This window comes from Trichosurus vulpecula, chromosome 6 (genome assembly GCF_011100635.1).
Source record: "Trichosurus vulpecula isolate mTriVul1 chromosome 6, mTriVul1.pri, whole genome shotgun sequence".
Lineage (NCBI taxonomy): Eukaryota > Metazoa > Chordata > Mammalia > Diprotodontia > Phalangeridae > Trichosurus > Trichosurus vulpecula.
Window position 1 is genome coordinate 268,069,554 of NC_050578.1, and position 16,918 is coordinate 268,086,471.

Consider the following 16,918-nt stretch of genomic DNA (forward strand, 5'->3'; position numbering starts at 1 on the left):
CTTTGGACAAGTCACATCACCTCCCCAAACTTCAATTTTCTCATTTACCCAATCAAAGCCCTTGCTCAAAATCCAGTGATCCAGAGAGTACAGGAAGGATTTGTGCTGGTCACACTAACCAAGAAGAATGTGAGCGCCCCTGAATATGAGCAAAGGAGAATAAGGGTTGGGAGGGGAGGTACCTGGAGAACCACCTCGATGAGAAAGTGATATTAGGAGATAAGAGAGGCAGAAATATCGCACTAAGAGATAAGAGAAAGGCCAACATTGAGAGATAAGAGGGACAGATATAGGAGATAAGAGACCTGGAGACCTTGAGAAATAATAGAATAGAGAACAGGGCAAAGGGGAAATCATACTGGGGACAAGGGCAGCAACTGGGACATTAGAGAGGAGAACACAGAGTTCCCAGAGGGAAAGAGTTGAGTGGGTATATCAGTCAGCAGGCTCCTTGGGATCTCATGCCTCAGGAATCAGCCTAAGGACCCTATTAGCCAGACTATTGCTAGACAGGGCCCTGGATTTAGACACAGGAGGTGCTAAGTTTAAATTTTTAGGCAAGTCACTTAACATGCTTCAGCCTCAGTTTTCTCACCTGGAAAACGAAGATAATAGCACCAACCTTTCGAGTTTATCCTGAGGCTCAAAACAAGACTTCTCAAACCTTAAAGTACTACACAAGGCAGCTAAGTTGATAGCACATGGGATTTAGAGATAGGAAGACCAGAGTTCAAATGCTGTCTCGGATGCTCACCAGATGTGTGTTCCTGGGCTCAGCCCTATGTGCTTTGGTTTCCTTATCTCTTAAAATTCGGAGGGAAGATAATAGCACTTATGACATGGGGTTGTCATAAGGATCAAATTGTAAAGTGCTTTGCAAACCTTAAAATATTACATAAGTGTTAGCTACCCTAAGAGGAAGAATAATTGAGTAGAAAAAGCACACAGGCATGCGCGCGCGCACACACACGTATTTGAAGGAAATGCTACATTTTAGCTAGAGTTTAATGAAAATAAAAATGGAATTGTTTTTCCTATCCAAGTTCACAGGCCTGCTGAAGTCTTATCCACAGACCCCTGGGAAAGCCTTAGATCCCAGGTTAAGGCCTCTGGATGAGAGGATCTAGGGTTACTTCTAGAAGCATAATCAGCGGTTCATGGTGAAGTCAATCACCTCTGCATTTCTATATATAAACCCTGCTGGGGATAAATAAAAGTCCAAAAAGTGTCTGCCCTGCTAAGTTTATTAGTAAAAGCTGGGCTCACGTGGGCCCTCAAAGGCAGAAAGGAAGGGTGAAGAAGTTGGTAAGGTGTAAAGGAGTTACTGTGTAGTAGCCAGACCCCAAAGTTGGCTGCTTGAGGTCAGGAGGGAGGAAAAGGTGGCCTGGGTTGGCCTAGGGTGATATGCAGCCTGGGAAGGTGGAGGTGAAGGCTGGAGCATCAGGAGCTGGTCTTGCCCAGTGCTCCCCCCAAAACTCAGGACCTGGGGTCATACACACGCCCCATGAAGATGGGGAACTTGTACTTCTGGTGCCACAGCAGGAAGATGAAGGGTTGTTTCACCTCGAAGATGGACATGGTGCGGGCTAGTGAGATGGTAGAGGCTGCTGCTGCCTCCACCCCTGCTTCATTCAACTCTAGCATGGTCTGGTGACGGGCAGCAGACACTTGGATCTCCGGGTCATCAGTCAGCCCACACAGGTTGACATCGTAGGAGAAGTCAAAGAATTCTGGGCCAAAGATTGCAAGGGAGAGAAAGTCAGCATCAGTGTGACAGGTCGGAGACCCAGGGGCGTCCCTACCCACAGATGGGGGACAGGCCTTGCCTTGTGCTCTCAGCCCTGGAGAATGAAGTCATTTCTGCATTCCTACCTCCCAACCCCCGGAAATGAGCTCATGAAGTCTGCCTCCAACCTCCCTCTCCAGCCTCATTTACATTCCAGTAGAACTGAACTGCTACCTATTTCTAGAACTTGACATTCTACCTCCTTTCCATTTGATATTTGCAAAGAGGCAGCTGAATCCTCTGCCTAGACGGCAGTGCATCCTCAGCTAGGCCTGCTTCCCTTTCTTCAAGGACCAGCCCAGGTGCTACCATCTCCAAGCAGCCTTCCTCGAGCCTTCCTGGATGCTCACCACTAGAAGTGTTCTCTTCTTCCTGGAATATCCCCTGTCACACACTGCCTTGCATTATGTTACTCCACGAACGTTATACTCCAAAGGAGAATATACGCTCATTTAAGGATTGCCACATTTTTTCTCTTTTTCTCACTAGTGCCTTTAACCCAGGAGGTGGTTAATCAGTGTTTGTTGACTTGATTTGAAGTTAGATCACAAATACTAATTCCTTGAGAACCTTCGAAAGATGTTTTAAGTGATTGCTTCTTCTCATCTGTTGAAATCCTCCTCATCCTTTAAAGTCTATCTCAAATCCAGCTGCTTCCTCTGGGAAGCCCCTGGCTCTTAACGATGTCCTTTACTGCACTTCACATAGCATTCTGGGGATCTGTTAGATTTTAAATCTATTTAAAATATGTTAGATTTTAGATTGAAAGCAGAAATTCGGTTTTTTCCCCTCTCCTACTTTATTTAATTTTTCAATTAACAAGCACATATTTTTTCCTCTCTCCCACTCACCTCAAATGAGATAATATTTGTAAAAGTACTTAGTACAGTGCCTAGTAGAGAGTGTCTGGCCCTTAAATGCTCATTTCCTTCCTTCCATTCCCCAACTTAAAAGGAAAAAGGAAAAAAAATGTAGAAATTGTTTCATGCTCTTATTTGTATCCCTGGTGCCTAGAACATACAATGTTTGGCATAGAGTAAGTGTTTAATAAATGGTCCTGATTGATTGATAACTATTAGGCTTAAGAAATGTGTTTTCTAGTCATCTATATGTGTGTCATGACTCCTAGATTATAAAGCATTTGAGGACAGTGCTTTCATCTAAATTTTGTGTCTCCTGTAGCACATCCAGAATGGGGAGGGGTCTGTACACAGCAGGCATTTAAGAAATGCCTGTTTGTTTTATATGTTGTGTTCTCCTCTTCCAATACACCCCAGTTCTAGCTTCCTGCACCTCACTTATACCTGTCATTGTGGCTACTCCCCCTACAATCTACAAACATTCCCATCTCCTCTATCCAGAAAAAAAACCTTCACTATACCCTCCTATCTCCTCCTCCTTTCTTGCCAAACTCCTGGAAAAAAGATGCCTATATTCCTTGCCTCTCCCCTAATTCCCTTTTAACCCTTTGCAAAATGACTTCCACCTTTGGCACTCCAATGAAAGCAATCCCTCCACCAATGGCTTCATTACTAAACCCAATGTTCTCTTGTCAGGCCTTATCCTTCTTAATGCCTCGGGGCATTGGAAACTGTTGATCATCTTGTTCCCGCCCGACTCTCCCTCTGGTTTTGGTGACATTTTTCTCTCCCAGGGTTCCTGTTTGTCCTTTCTTTCTCAGATTATGTTTCTGGCTTGTGCAAATCAAGTGCAACAACTGTGGGTGTACCTCAACATTCTGTCACGAGACTTACTCTCTCCTCCCTCTACATCTCTCCTGATCACCTCTTCAACTCCCATGGGTTTCATTTTCATTTCCATGCACATGATTCTCTATATCCTGCTCTAGTCTCTTTCTTGGGCTCCGTTCATGCATTTCTAATTGCCCAGTGGACATTTCCAACTGAATGGATTATAGATATCTCAAACCCGATATGTTTAAAACCCAACTCATTGTACATTTTCCCCAAAGCCAGCCTCTTCCAAAGTTGTCTGTTTCTGCCAAGGGCTCCAGCATCCTCCCATTCTTCCAGGTTTGCAGCCTCAGCACTCTCTCTCTCTCTCCATATCTCTCTCTCTCTCTCTCTCTCTCTCTCTCTTCCAAAGAGCTGCCAAATCTTGCCATTTCTACCTCCACAATCTTTCATATTCATCTAGTTCTCAGTGGTTGTGCAGCCCCTCATCAGTTCTCCTATGACCTTCTTATTGGTCTCTCTGTCTCATGCCTCACCTTTCTCCAGTCCATCTGCCAAAGTGATTTTCCTTAAGTACAGATGTGACAATACCAACTGTCCTACTCAATAACCTATGGTGGCTCCCTATTGCCTGGAGGATAAAATACAAACTCCTCTTCTTGGCTTTTGAAACCCTTTATAACCTAACTGGAACCTAGTAGCTTTCTGTTTCACTATAAATGACTCTCCATCCCTCAATCTGCTTTCTAAGACAAATAGACCTTCCTGCTGTTTCTCATGAATGATGTTCCATGTTGTTCCTCCCTCCATGGACTATAGGCTTTGTAACCTCACTGTCTAATATGATGTCTGGCTCATAATAGACTTTTTTTTGGGGGGGAGGCAATCAGGATTAAGTGACTTGCCCAAGGTCACATCTGGTAAGTGTCTGAGGCTGGATTTGAACTCAGGTCATCCTGACTCCAGGGCCAGGTGCTCCATCCACTGCTGCCCCTCATAATAGACTTTTAATAAATGTTGACTGACTGATTGATTCCATAGATTACCAGCATGAAAAGGGATCCTCAGACATCCTTTCCATTCACCCTCCGCACCATCCCACACCCAGGCAAGGCTACACTTTTTCCATGGGACTGAACTCAGTCCTGAAAGGCCTAGAGATAGAATCTGGAACTGACCATAGCCATCCATTCTTTCCAGTGTCTTCAGCACAGTGAAATGGAAAGAACCCCAAGACTAGGAACTAAGAGCCATAACTTCTAGTCCTGGCCCAGGTCCTTATGTGCCATGTGATCTTGAACACACCACTGAGTTCTGAGCTTCAGCTTCCTCATCTGTCAGATGGCATCATCGGATCGGAGATTGAGGCCACTGAGTCCAACACTCTCATGTAACACAGGAGAAAGCTGGAGCACAAGGAAGTTCCTTGCCCAGGGCCTGCAACCCAGGTCCTCCTGACTCCAAGTCCAGTGCTCTCTCTACTCTACCATGCTGCCCATCTCAGGGATTGTTGCGAGGGTCCAATGAGATGGTAGGAGTCAAAGCATTTAGGAGAGTCCTAAGGCCAATCTGGATGGACTGTGTTCTTATTCCCTTGTGATCCCCATTCCTGCTCTACACTGAGAAAAGCAATGAGCTCACAGAGCTTACCCATCTTCTCCAAGATCTCCAGGAGGTCCTGGCTGGCGTTCACCTTGAGTCGAGGCATGTTCAGCAGGGTTGGTTGGCTCTTGCTTTTCTCCAGCTTCTCCAAGATGGCGCTGAAGACCTCACTGCTGAGGCCCTGTTCGACGTCAGCAAGCTGAACGCCCAAGTGCTGGGGCAGCAGGATCACCAGGCTCAGGTCATTGGAGAGCTGCAGACGACCCACCTGGGGACCAAGAGATATGTCCCCTCAGCCTTCCGGTGGCCACCAACTTGATCTGGGAGCTGTCCCTGCTGAGCCCCGGGGAAGGCTCACACTTGCCTTGTGAGCTACAGGGTGATAGGATGAGAAAGCCAGGGCTGGGAGGGATCTCAGAGGTCCTCTAGAATGAGCTCCCCATTTTTCATATATGGAAACTGAAGCCCAGGAAATTAAGTGATTTCCCAAAGGTCACACAAAAGTCAGAGAGGATTCAAACTCAGATCCTTTGACTCCAAATGGGAAGAAGCTCCTCAGGTGATGGAAAACAACTCTAATGCTTCTGAGGAATTCTGGGGAAGAATAAGGGGCCCTGCAGCGTGAGCTGTGGCACTGGGGGCTCAGGAAAATATTTTGTGGTCACAAGAGTCAGTATAGTATAGCATGTGGAATCTGGATGTAAGAGGGTCTGGGTTTGAATCCTGGTCCTGGCATCAATTAGCTGTTTTACCCCAGGAAAGAGATTTTTTGCCACTGAGCCTTAATTTCCTCAATTGTCCCTATTCCTCAAATAGGGACAACATTACCAGTACCACCTACTTTACTGGGCTGTAGTGAGGAAAGTGCTTTGTAAACCTTAAAGGTTAAAGGATTTGTATGATCCTGAAAGACCCCACCTGGAAGTGGAAAAAACTATGAGATGGTGTATACCTGAGACTGGTGGACAAGCCAGGACACCAAGCAGCAACTTCTCTCACTCCACAGGAGGAACAACCATCTGCCAAGGCGCACTCTGGGGCATCATTCTTAGTCACTCTTCAGAACCCATTTGTGATGCCTTTCCTCCACAAAGTCACCTTTTCTGACTACCCCCGTGTCCCCTTCCTACTGCGCTCATGCTCTCTCTCTCCCCCTCCCTGCTTCTTTCTCTCTCTTAATTCTCTCATTCTCTCTCTCTCTCTCTCTCTCTCTCTCTCTCTCTCTCTCTCTCTCTCTCTCTCTTCACTGAGCGCTTCTCTCCCACATTTTCAGGCTACCACTCCCTGCCCAGCACTTAATCACACCTCAAATGTTTCCCCACTTGTGGGCAGCAGCGGTGGTGGTGGTGGTGGGAGTGGAAAGAGCATTGGTCAGCATCAGAAAACCTAGGTTTGGTCTAAGCTCCAACCTCACCTATTTGCACGACCATGAGCAGCTCTCTGAGGCTCGGTTTCCTCCTCTGCAAAATGGGGGTGATAGCCTTTCACTGTCTATTTCAACTGGTCGTAGTGAAGAAGTAGAGTAGAAGTGAAATATTCTGGGCTTGGGAGTCAGAAAACCTGGTTTTGAATCGTAACTCTTGGACTTCCTGCCAGGTATGACCTTGGACAAGCCTCTACTTCCTGGGCATCAGTTTCTTCATCTATTAAACGAAGGCTTTGGATGAGATGGCCTTAGGGGTCCCTCCCAGCTCTGGATTTTGATCACCTACAGGACTTGTCTGCATTAATCCAGCTGGCCTCTAAAATGGACACCATCTCCTTGTTCTTTATTCATGTGGGAACCTCTGATTTCCCCAAGTAGAAAGTAAGCTCCTCAAGGGGCTAGGATTGTGTCTCATGCTTTCTTTGTAGCCTGAATAGCACTTGGGATGGTGCTAGGTGCACCGGAAGCAATAAAGCAGAACCTTCCAGGCTTTGAGGCACGGCTCACCTCACTTCCTCTGTGTCTGGGTCAGGGACATACTCACTTTGTCCCTCTCCATCCTTTTTGAGGTATTGATACTCTCTGTGTGTCTGTGGGCAAGTCACCTGCAAAATGGGGATAATGATCCTTGCATTTCACAGAGGAAACAGCTACTTTGGAAGTGTGAACTGTTCTTGCTAGTCTCATTCTGTTGAGGAATTGAGGGCACCACACACGTGTGCACACGTGTGCCCACAAACATATACATGCACCACATAGACACATAGTTTTCTCAGCCTTCTGGGTTCCCTCGTAGTTTGGCCAGAAAGGGATACTGAGTCTCAATGTGACTCATGTGAACTCAGTTGCTGCTGGAGAGGTGAAGGAGCCCAGGGATCCCTGCCTTCCTCAGGCAATTACAGGAGAGAAGAAAGTTATAAAAAGCAGAGTAGAAAGAAGAGGAGAAAGAGGGGAGCCCAGAGGATGAATAAGACTCTACAGTCCTGGAGGGAGAGTGGTTGGTGCAGAAAGATCTTTCCATGTCTATGAAAACAGGAAATACAAAAGGGCCCCAGGAGATGTAGGGTTGAGATGGCTGGTGGCAAGACTCTTTGTTCTCACCGCAGCTTTCAGGTTGGGGTCTGTGAAATGGGTCACCGGGTACTTCTCACTTTTCATCATTGGCACCTTCACCTTCACCTTGGAGGATTCAGGGTAAAAGGTCTCCTGGGAAGTTTTTTTTGGGTCAAATGTCATCTTCCATTTGGCTGAAGGAAAGAAGAGAGAGAGTGGAAGACAGAGGCAGGAAGAAATGGGAATTGTGCTGGAGAAAGGCTTACTAATGGCCCAGATCTCCATGCCATTCTCAACTTTCCAAGTACTTTTTCATAACAGCAAAAGTGCAAATTTTTATTAAATTAATAGTAAATGGAATATTACTTAAAATTAAGTAACTTTTAAAAGTCAAACTAAATAGTTGGCCTATTCAATTATTAATTAAATGAATCAAATCAATTAATTAATTAATTTAAAGAGGTATCCCATTGATAGATGACTGGGATTTGCATGGTTGGAAGTAATACTCACATCACTGAGTTCACAGCTCTACCAAAGTTTAAACATGGGAAAAGCAAGGCTCAGAGAGATAAATAACGTGCTCCTAGTCACACAGCTGACAAAAGAAAGAGTGGGGACTATTGAGGCCAAGTCACTGCAGTTCACACCAGAACCAGCTGCCTCTGGGAGGAGAGGTATTTGTCAGGCTTTCTAGAGGGTTTGGTAGTGAGTGAGCTGTTAGCTCTGAGACAAATCTTGAGGGAACAATGAACCTGTGAAGAAGTTCTAGGACAGGAAGGGTTGCTCCTGGGGCTTCAGCTCATTCCAAACTTCCAGGGAGCCAACAACACAAGGTTATAAAAAGACCCAAGGGTTGTGGGATTAGAACTTGTGGTGTGGGAACTTTCCCACAAATCTAGATTTCCACCTGTTTGTTACTAGGGATAAGCAACATGGAAATGAAGTGACTTGCCCAGCATCACACAACTAGAAAGAGTCAGAGGAGGTATGTGACCCCAGGTCTCCCTGACTCCAAGCCCAGTAACCAATCCAGTGTGTCACATGGCCTCATATGGCAGGCAACAGCAGAAGTTGGGGTTTAAATTAGGCTTTGAAATTGTTCATGAGTTTTCCGTGAGTTCTTCTCCTGTTTGACCCCTTACCTTTCAGGTAGACAGTATTGACTAGGACGAGCCTGGTCTCCGACGGTAGGCTCTTCAGGAGGTTGGTGATCTTGTTTTTGGTCTGGTTGGCCACCCAGGAGTTGATCAAGTCCAAGTTGGCCCTACTCTCATTGCTCAGAACCATGGGCCGGCTGCCGTACAGGGTCTGGGAGGCATTCACAAAGTTCTTCTTTAGAGTCAGGTCTGGGAGGATGATAACGGGCAGGACACAGTGAGAGGAGAAGAGGGAACCTCCTCAGCCCCTTGCCAGGGTAAGCTGAACACACGTATGAACTGGTCTTCCTCTCCCTACTCCAGAGAAGCATGAAAGCTGGCAAGAGACCTCAGTCTTAACTCATTTCAGCATTGAGGACACTAAGGCACAAGGGGTTTGCCAGAGTCAATCACTTAGGAGCAGAGCTGGGATAACAACATTATTGTTATCCTTTTCTTATAGATGAGGGAACTGGGGCCCGGGGACAAGAATCCTGCATGGGCAGGATCTGAATGGAGGTCTTCCTTCATCTAAGTCCAACCTTTAATCCTTTCTTTTCCTGTCCCCCACACCCCCACCCTCCCAGTCTCTGTTTTACCAAAGCTGGAAGGTTTGCATTACAAGGTCTCCTAACTTCTAATCTAGTGCTCATCCCAATATACCCTCCTCCTCCCTGCCTTTCTTGCTCCCTTGGGTTCACACCCAGTCTTCCTAATGTATACCACAAGCACCTTGGCAATCTTCCTGCCTTGCTGTGCTAATGCTTCGGCACCCTCCACACTGGATCTCTAGAGACTGTGCCCTAGAGGAGCTAAGCCACTCAGCTCTGGATCTCCCTTCCTGGGGACATGATTGATGATAGCCCACTCTATCTAGCTGGCACCCAATCATGCTCCTTCCCATTTATCTTCCTGCCATGCTGTGATCTGTATCTGGCTCCTGCCCCTTCCTCCTCTTACTCTGAGAATGGCAGTCAAATGGACACTACCAATGCTTCTAGAAAGAGTATGTATGTCCCTTGATTGCCCCATGACTCTATTCAATATCCCTGTGATTTTCCAGGCCAAAGTATCTTTTCCTAGCTACCACTCCTATGTGTTATCTCCAACCATTATAATGTAAGCTCCCCAAGGGCAGCTTTCTTCTGTATTTCTATTACCAGCCCTTGATACAATATTTAGAACATAGAAGGGATTTAATAAATGCTCATTCATTCATTCATTCACTCAATGTCATACACAGTTCTTACAAATGTTCTGTCCTCTGGTTTAGCAATTCTTATCATGTCTACACCTCCCCATCTTTTCCACTTCTGGCACCTCAACAGGCACTCAGGACCAATGGCAGGCAGTTGCCAAGTGCAGCTGAGAACCCTTAAAGATCTCCTCATCAGTGGGGAGCAGCTGACTCATCTACCCTTGCTGATGGGTTCTCACCAGGACTGTGGAAGATCTGAGAAGCTGAGATGAAGCCACTGGATGACAGGTTCTTCAGGGCTTGGTGGACACAGTCAAAGTCCCTGGGGTAAGAAAGAACGTCTTCCAGGTTTCCCTTGGTGGTGTTTCCAGCCCCTGGGGTGGATGAGACGGGGTTGAGGGTTAGTAGCTGAGACTAGAGTCAAGACTGGGACTTGCCACAAAAGAGGGTCTATTTTCATGCTATGGAGGCTTCTTGAGAAGCCCTAGGTCAAAAGCTGAGACTTCTCCCTTCCTAACAAGGCTAGAACTTCTTCCTTTTACTCTTCCATTTGGTTAACACCTCCACTCTTACAGCTTCAGCTATAACCTCTGAGCAGATGACTTCCCCAAACCATATTTTCACCCTCCATCTCTCCCCAGTGCTCCAATGACACACTTCCAACTAGGTAGTGAAGGCTTCCAGGTGAATTCTCAGCTCAGATTTCAAACTCAGCTTGTCTAGAGCAAAGCTCTCCATCTTCTTTCTTATGCTGATCTCTCCTTCTAACTCCTCCAATCCTGTCAAGGGTACTGTCATCCTTCTGGTTACCTAGAGTTGCAACCTTGGAACCACCTTTGACTCTTTTTTTTCTCCCTCAATCCTTGCATGTAGTTAGCTGCTGAGAAGGCTCACTGCTATCTTGGCAACATCTCTTGCATCCAGCCCTTCCTCTTCACTCCCCCCTTGCATCAACCCATCTTCCACATTGCTGCCCAAATAATCTTTTTCATTTAAGTACTGCTAGGATCATGTTACTCCTCTACTCAGAAGCCTTCAGTGGCTCCCCATTGCCTAACAAATAAAACAGAAATATCTGATCCTGTTATTCAAGGCCTTCTGTGAGCTAGCTATCACCTCTACTGCTTCCTTCAAGCCTTAAATCAAGTTCTATTTTCTTATGAGAAGCCTTTCCTGAGGCCCCCAGCTGCTAGTGCCTTTCCTTTAAAATCATCTTCTATTTTGTGTAGGCTTTGATACAGACAGTCGTATCTCCAGCTAAAGGTAAGTTTCTTGAGGGCAGAGACCGCTTTCCATTTCATCTTTGTACTACCAGTACCTAAGACAGTGCCTGGCTTGTGGTGGTAATAAAGCTTGATGATCTATCCATATTACTCCCTTTCATGAAATCCAAATTGCAGCCAAACTGGACTGTTTCTCAGACCCAATAGGAGCCACCTTTGTAACACCACCAACCACAAAGTACAGTAAAGTACAACAAAAGAACAAGCCACATATGCAAATACGTGTCACTCCATAGCTAGAATCCATGAGCTCTCCACTAAAAAGCAGGAGACTTGCTTCCCCAGCATTTCTCTGAAGCATACATCGAGCATTTTTCCATGCTCCATCCTCATCCTGAGCTCTGTCTGCATGGCTTTGCTCACACTAGCCACTCGCACAGACTAGAATGGACTCCTACCTCTTCATCTCTATATCTGTTAAAGTCCCTCCTTTTTTTAAAAACTCAACTCAGAAGCCACCTACTCCACGAAACCTTCCCTGGTAGTCACCTCCACGTCATCCTCAAATTTCTGGACTTTGTTCTTTCTGCCCATGTTTTCCCTCTTCATTAGCTAGTAAACTCTTAAAGGCAGGTTCCATGTAGTATCTTACCTTGGTATTCCCAGCACCAGGCACAGTATCTTACAAAAAGTGGGTACTTAAGAAATTCTTGATAAAAAAAATCAAAATCAAATGCTGTGTATCTATAATTACTAAACTTGGCCCTGAAGAAGAGGTATGAGGTGGGGACCTACAGATGTGAAATGTCAAGCTTGGTCTATGCGTTATTTTGTTTTGATGACTCACTCCTCACTTTTTTTTTTATTCTTTCTTATAAGGAATGAGTTTCTGGGTGAGAAAGGGGAAGGGATTTATTGGGAAATGAAGGTGATAATCTCTCATTGGAATAAAAAAAAAGATTGGTGAATTGAATTGATTTGGCTATTTGGCCATGGGGAGGGAGCCGGAAAAGAAAAAGGAGACATGGCATTTGCTGTCTATGGAATGATCTCTTCCTTTTGGGGACTTGGTTTCCCTTTTGATTCTCCCTTTCCCACAATTCATCTCTTCCTCTCCACTCACACAGCCAAAATCCAAATTGAAACCTTCTTCAGCTTTCTCTCTCCTTTTCATAAAAAAGCTCCAAATGGATCTAATTTTTTCATCTTAATCTTATTGCTAGGCAGTGTGGTGTGGACAAAAGCTGGCTTCTGGGTCAAGAAGCTCTGAGTTCAAATTCTGTCTCTGGACATGTACTGGCCCTGCAACCCTGGGCAAGACACCTAACTTCTCATTGACCCTCTAGGGTGACTCTCTAAGACAATATGTGGTAAATCAATGGCCAACCTGCATTGGTAAAGGAAATTCCTTACCAACAGCTCTTTGCACCCATGAAATCCTGAGTAGGGTAAACATATGTATGTATGTATGTATGTATTTATGCACACATTATATATATATATATGTGTGTGCGTGTGTGTATGTGTGTGTGCATATGTATACACACATATGTAATGTATTTAATTTTTACATGCCCATCAATTTCCAAAATATCCCTCTTCTCTGCCCTATCCATTGAGCTAGGCTTACTCATCACCTCTTACTGAGGCTTGAAACAGGCTCCTAACTGTTCTCTCGGCCTCTACTCTTTGCCTTCTTTGGCCCGTCTTTCACTGAATCACAGAATCTGAGTTGGAAGCATCCTTAGAGGCATCTCATCTAAGCCACACTTCAAAAAGAAGACCATCAACAACATTCTCAGCATGGAAAATGGTCACCCAGCCCCTGATTGGGGACCTCTAATGGTAGGGAATGAGTAAATGAATGAGAAGCACAAATTTAGGAGTGGCAGACTTTACTAGACTCCCCACGCCTAGTCCAGGGGGTCCAGCACACACAGAATGTTACAGATCCCTGTTCTAGAAGCTGGCTCTTTCCTTGTGGGCTCCAGGCCTACAATTTGGGTAAACTGCTGCCAGGTGAGTTGTGGTGCCCTTAGATACAGTGCTGGGTATAAAATAATTAGCTTTCCCCCAAGCCTGCAATATCATAGCAACAACTGTTTCCTAGGATAACCAGAGAGAACTGGAGCAAAGACCCCAGCATTCTGGTTCAAGCTCCTGTGCCAAGCTTGTGGAAGGACATGGATGAGGTGGAACGGGATGAGCAGGCATGGATGGGTTGATTGATCACACTGATGACATCCCACATCTGGTGGGCTGGAATAACCCTGACCTTTAGGGTTAGCAACTCACCTTTCTGTGAAAGAGATTGTGTAAGGGTTATTATCCTCTCCACTGAGGCATGAAGTGATTTGCTCATAGCTAAAAAGTAGCAAAGCTAGGATTTGAACCCAGATCCAGTGCTCTTTCCTTCTATATGTGCTATTATGCTTCTCTGAATGTCCTCCTCTCCCCACCCCACATCTGTTCTTATTGAAATTCTATTCTTCCTTCCAGGTCCAGTGATATTGCTCCATTTTCCTCATCAACTGTTCATTCCTCTGATCCCCTAGAATACTTCGTTTGTCCCACTTACAGGGTACTCACCACATACTACTGCATACTAGAGTTATGTGTGTACATGGCTTTTCTCCTCTACTAGACTCTGGGCTCTTTAAGGGCAAGGGCATCATCTTGGTCACCTTGGTATCCCTTGAAACTCCTAGCAAAGAACCTCACACACAGATGGTGCTCAAGAAATGAGATGAGCAGGAACAGGTTAGCACCTGATGCAATTACCACATTTAGAAGACTTCCTCTTGGGGCCATATTGTTCTGGCAGTAGTGGGTGTAATCCCATACAGCACAGTTATGATTGGGGCAGCCATGAGGATACCGGGGCAGCTAGGATGGGGAGTATCCAGGTAGGTCCTTACCTAGTAGGATGTTGGTGAGAAGTTGTGCAATGCTGAATGGGGAAAAAACCATATTGGAGTTTCTTTTCTTCACTGATGAGAAAGCATGATAAAGCTTCAGAGAGAAGTCTGTCAGGGCTGCTCCCAACATCTTCTCTGCTTCTTGAGTCTTGGTCTCATTACAGGAAGTGTCAGGAACCAGGCAGGTAGGCTCAGGAGGAGTCTGAGTGGTTGGCTGGGAAGTTGGTTGAGTTGGGGGCTCTGTGGGGCACTGAGTAGTTGGTTGGGTTGTGGATTCTGTGGAATATTCCGTTGATGTGTGAGTTGGGAGGTTGGTGGGAAGCTTTATGGGATGCTCTGTGAGGGGCCCTAAGGGAGGTTTTGTAGAGGGCTCCACAAATGACTTCTTGCTTGGTTTCGTGTGGACTTCTACAATCTCCTCTCCAGCTTTTTGAATTTTTACCACTTTCTCAGATGTGATGTTATTCAAATCAGTCTCTGATTCATTCTTTCCACTTGGCTGGGTCAATGATATACCATTCTTATTTGTCTGCTCCTTCTCTCTGCCACCATGGTCCACCTTCAAATGTCCAGAAGAAAGGGAGAAGTTGAGTCTTAAGGATATAGTCCAGGAGACCAGGCCACTTAATATGTCTAAAGCCATGGAAGGACTCATATAATCAGCCTCAGATCAGGAAAGGACCTCAGAGACCATCTAGTCCAATTCATATCTAAAGGGGAAACCTCATAAGACACAAGACACCTCAAAAGTGGTCAAGTAGCCTTTGTTTGAAGATTTCAAACGAGGGACAACCTTCTCTCTTCGGAGGCAACCCATTCTAATTTGAGATGACTCCTGTTGTTAGGAATTTAGTCCTGACATCAAACAGCCTACTGTCGTGTAAAAAGCACCAGCTCTGGAAATCAGACAACATGAGTTCAAGTCCCAGCTCTGCCACCTGTGTGACCTCAGCTAAGTCACTAACCTTTCTGGGCCTTGGTGGGGGGGGGGGGCCCTCTATGGTCCCCTTCATCTGGAAGTCTTTGAGCCTGTTCTTAAATTTGTCTTTTTCAAACTTCCAGTGAGGAATGATGGGCCAGGATAGGTTCTCTACCGAGGCTACTCTCTCAAGCTCTGGGAGCCTGCAGAGAGGACTGGGTCCTATTTCAAGTAGGACTCACTATATCAGCCTGATCCTACAGGAGGTGGGGACTGTTCCCATGCCACCTATTCTGTGAGAGTGAGGTAGAATGGGGCTCAAAGGCCCAACTTCACAGACACATTCTCTTTCATTAAAAGTTAAACTTCTTTCCAGGTCTTTCCTGTCCAGAGGTATATCTGATCCATGGTCCTGTTTCAACCCCATCCCCTTTCACCTCTCACCCCTGATACACCCCCACCCACCTTAAGGGGCAGGCAGATTTGCATCAGGAAAGGTCTGAAATCACATGTTCTGGCCCATATTTCAAATGTCTCTTGAGCTCCCAGAGAACAGGAACTAGAGTTTTGTTTGTTTTGTTTTGTTTTGTTCTGTCTTTTTTTCTTCCCCTGCACTACCAGGGACTTGTCCAAGGTCACACAGCTAGTCATGGCAGAGCCAGACTCGAACTCAGCGACTTCCAAGGAAGAAAGCATAGAGGGATGGGGTGGGGTGGAGTGGAAAAAGAATCAAGTTCGCTGGCCTAATGGGCCCGGGTCCTGGCTCCACCACCAACGAGCTGTGTGACCCTGGACAAGTCTCTTCCTCTCTCGGGTCTTCATTTTCCTCCCCTGTAAAACGAGAGGGTCAAATTAGATGATCCCTAAGGTTCGGTCTAGTTCGAACAGCCTAGGATGCCCAAGAAATCGAGCGCGGTTTGGACTACGCCACGGCAGCTCCCAGCTCCTCCTGGCAGGACACAAAGAGTTAATCACGTGCCTTCCTTCCCCACCCCGCCTCCTTCCCTCCCCCCGCCCCCAGATTAGTGTGTGTTGTGGTGGGGGCACTTACATCGGCCCGGGCTACTAGAAAGAGCAGCAGAAGGGTCAGCAGCGGGGTCAGCCGGGCTGCCATCTGGGCGTCGCTGTCCGCCTTGACCTGCTGAACCAATGCCGGGGGTCCCGGGTCAGTTCCCTGCCTGCTGAGACCAAAGGGGCGGGCTCAGTCCTGGGGCACTGAGGATTGGGGGTGGGGCCCCGGGCAGCCTCAGCCCTCCTTTCTCCTCATTCTTTCGTTCCAGATCCTCTCTCCCTGGGCCTTCCCCTCTTGGGCCCCTCCCCTCGGTTTTGTTTTCCTGTAATCTCTTCCATTTCCCAGCACAGCTGGCCTTCTCTCTCCCCTACCCCCACCTCACCCCACTCCAACCCTGCACCTCCCCTCCTCCCCTTCGCCCAGGCCCGGGTCTCTGTCCATCTGTTCAGCGGAGGGGGTCCAGGCTCTGGCAGAAAACAGAAACAGGGCAGCAGGAGATGGGGCCCCAGATTAGGCGGGGTGGGTATAGGGTGGGGGGGAGGGAGAGAGCTGAGGGGCCTGAGGGGCACAGGGGAGGAGAGGAGTCGAGAAAAGTTCCTAGGAAGAAATCCTAGGGACAGTAGTGGGGATGAGATGGGATGGGTTGGGGCCTCTAGAGTAAGAATTAAGAGACAGGCGGTCATTCTCTCCTCAAAACCAGGACAGGTTACCCTTCCCACCTCACCCAGCGCCAAACCTGCTCCCCAGCTCCTGATCAGTGGGCAGCTTCAGAGAAGAGTGACCCCAGAGTCCAACCCAGATGGGGTGGAGAGGACCAGCCCTAGCCATGGGCTGGCCCTGGACACTGGCCTGGCCTGTTAAAAATTAAGGATGATTGATTCTGCTGTGATTTCCTGTAAGTCAGGCTGGGCTGAAGGAGGACTCTGTGAGGAGCCCCAGTTTGTAACC

The 16,918-nt window shown here is 46.8% G+C and overlaps 1 protein-coding gene across 7 annotated transcripts; it reads right to left on the minus strand.

Moving 5' to 3' along the window:
* Positions 1–1,226: 1,226 nt before the first annotated feature.
* Positions 1,227–16,810, minus strand: SERPING1 (serpin family G member 1). Of its 7 annotated transcripts, none has more exons than XM_036762605.1 (8): positions 16,707–16,810; positions 16,010–16,136; positions 14,040–14,598; positions 10,138–10,272; positions 8,707–8,910; positions 7,610–7,755; positions 5,131–5,350; positions 1,227–1,730 (listed from the first exon to the last, which is right to left on the minus strand). In XM_036762605.1, exons 1-8 carry the CDS (start codon positions 16,796–16,798, stop codon positions 1,477–1,479), a joined length of 1,737 nt encoding a protein of 578 aa, XP_036618500.1. In that variant the 5' UTR covers positions 16,799–16,810; the 3' UTR covers positions 1,227–1,476. The 7 variants fall into 7 exon arrangements, with proteins under 7 accessions (XP_036618500.1, XP_036618498.1, XP_036618497.1 ...); XM_036762603.1 differs by having other exon boundaries at positions 16,010–16,139; XM_036762602.1 differs by having other exon boundaries at positions 16,695–16,810.
* Positions 16,811–16,918: the final 108 nt, after the last annotated feature.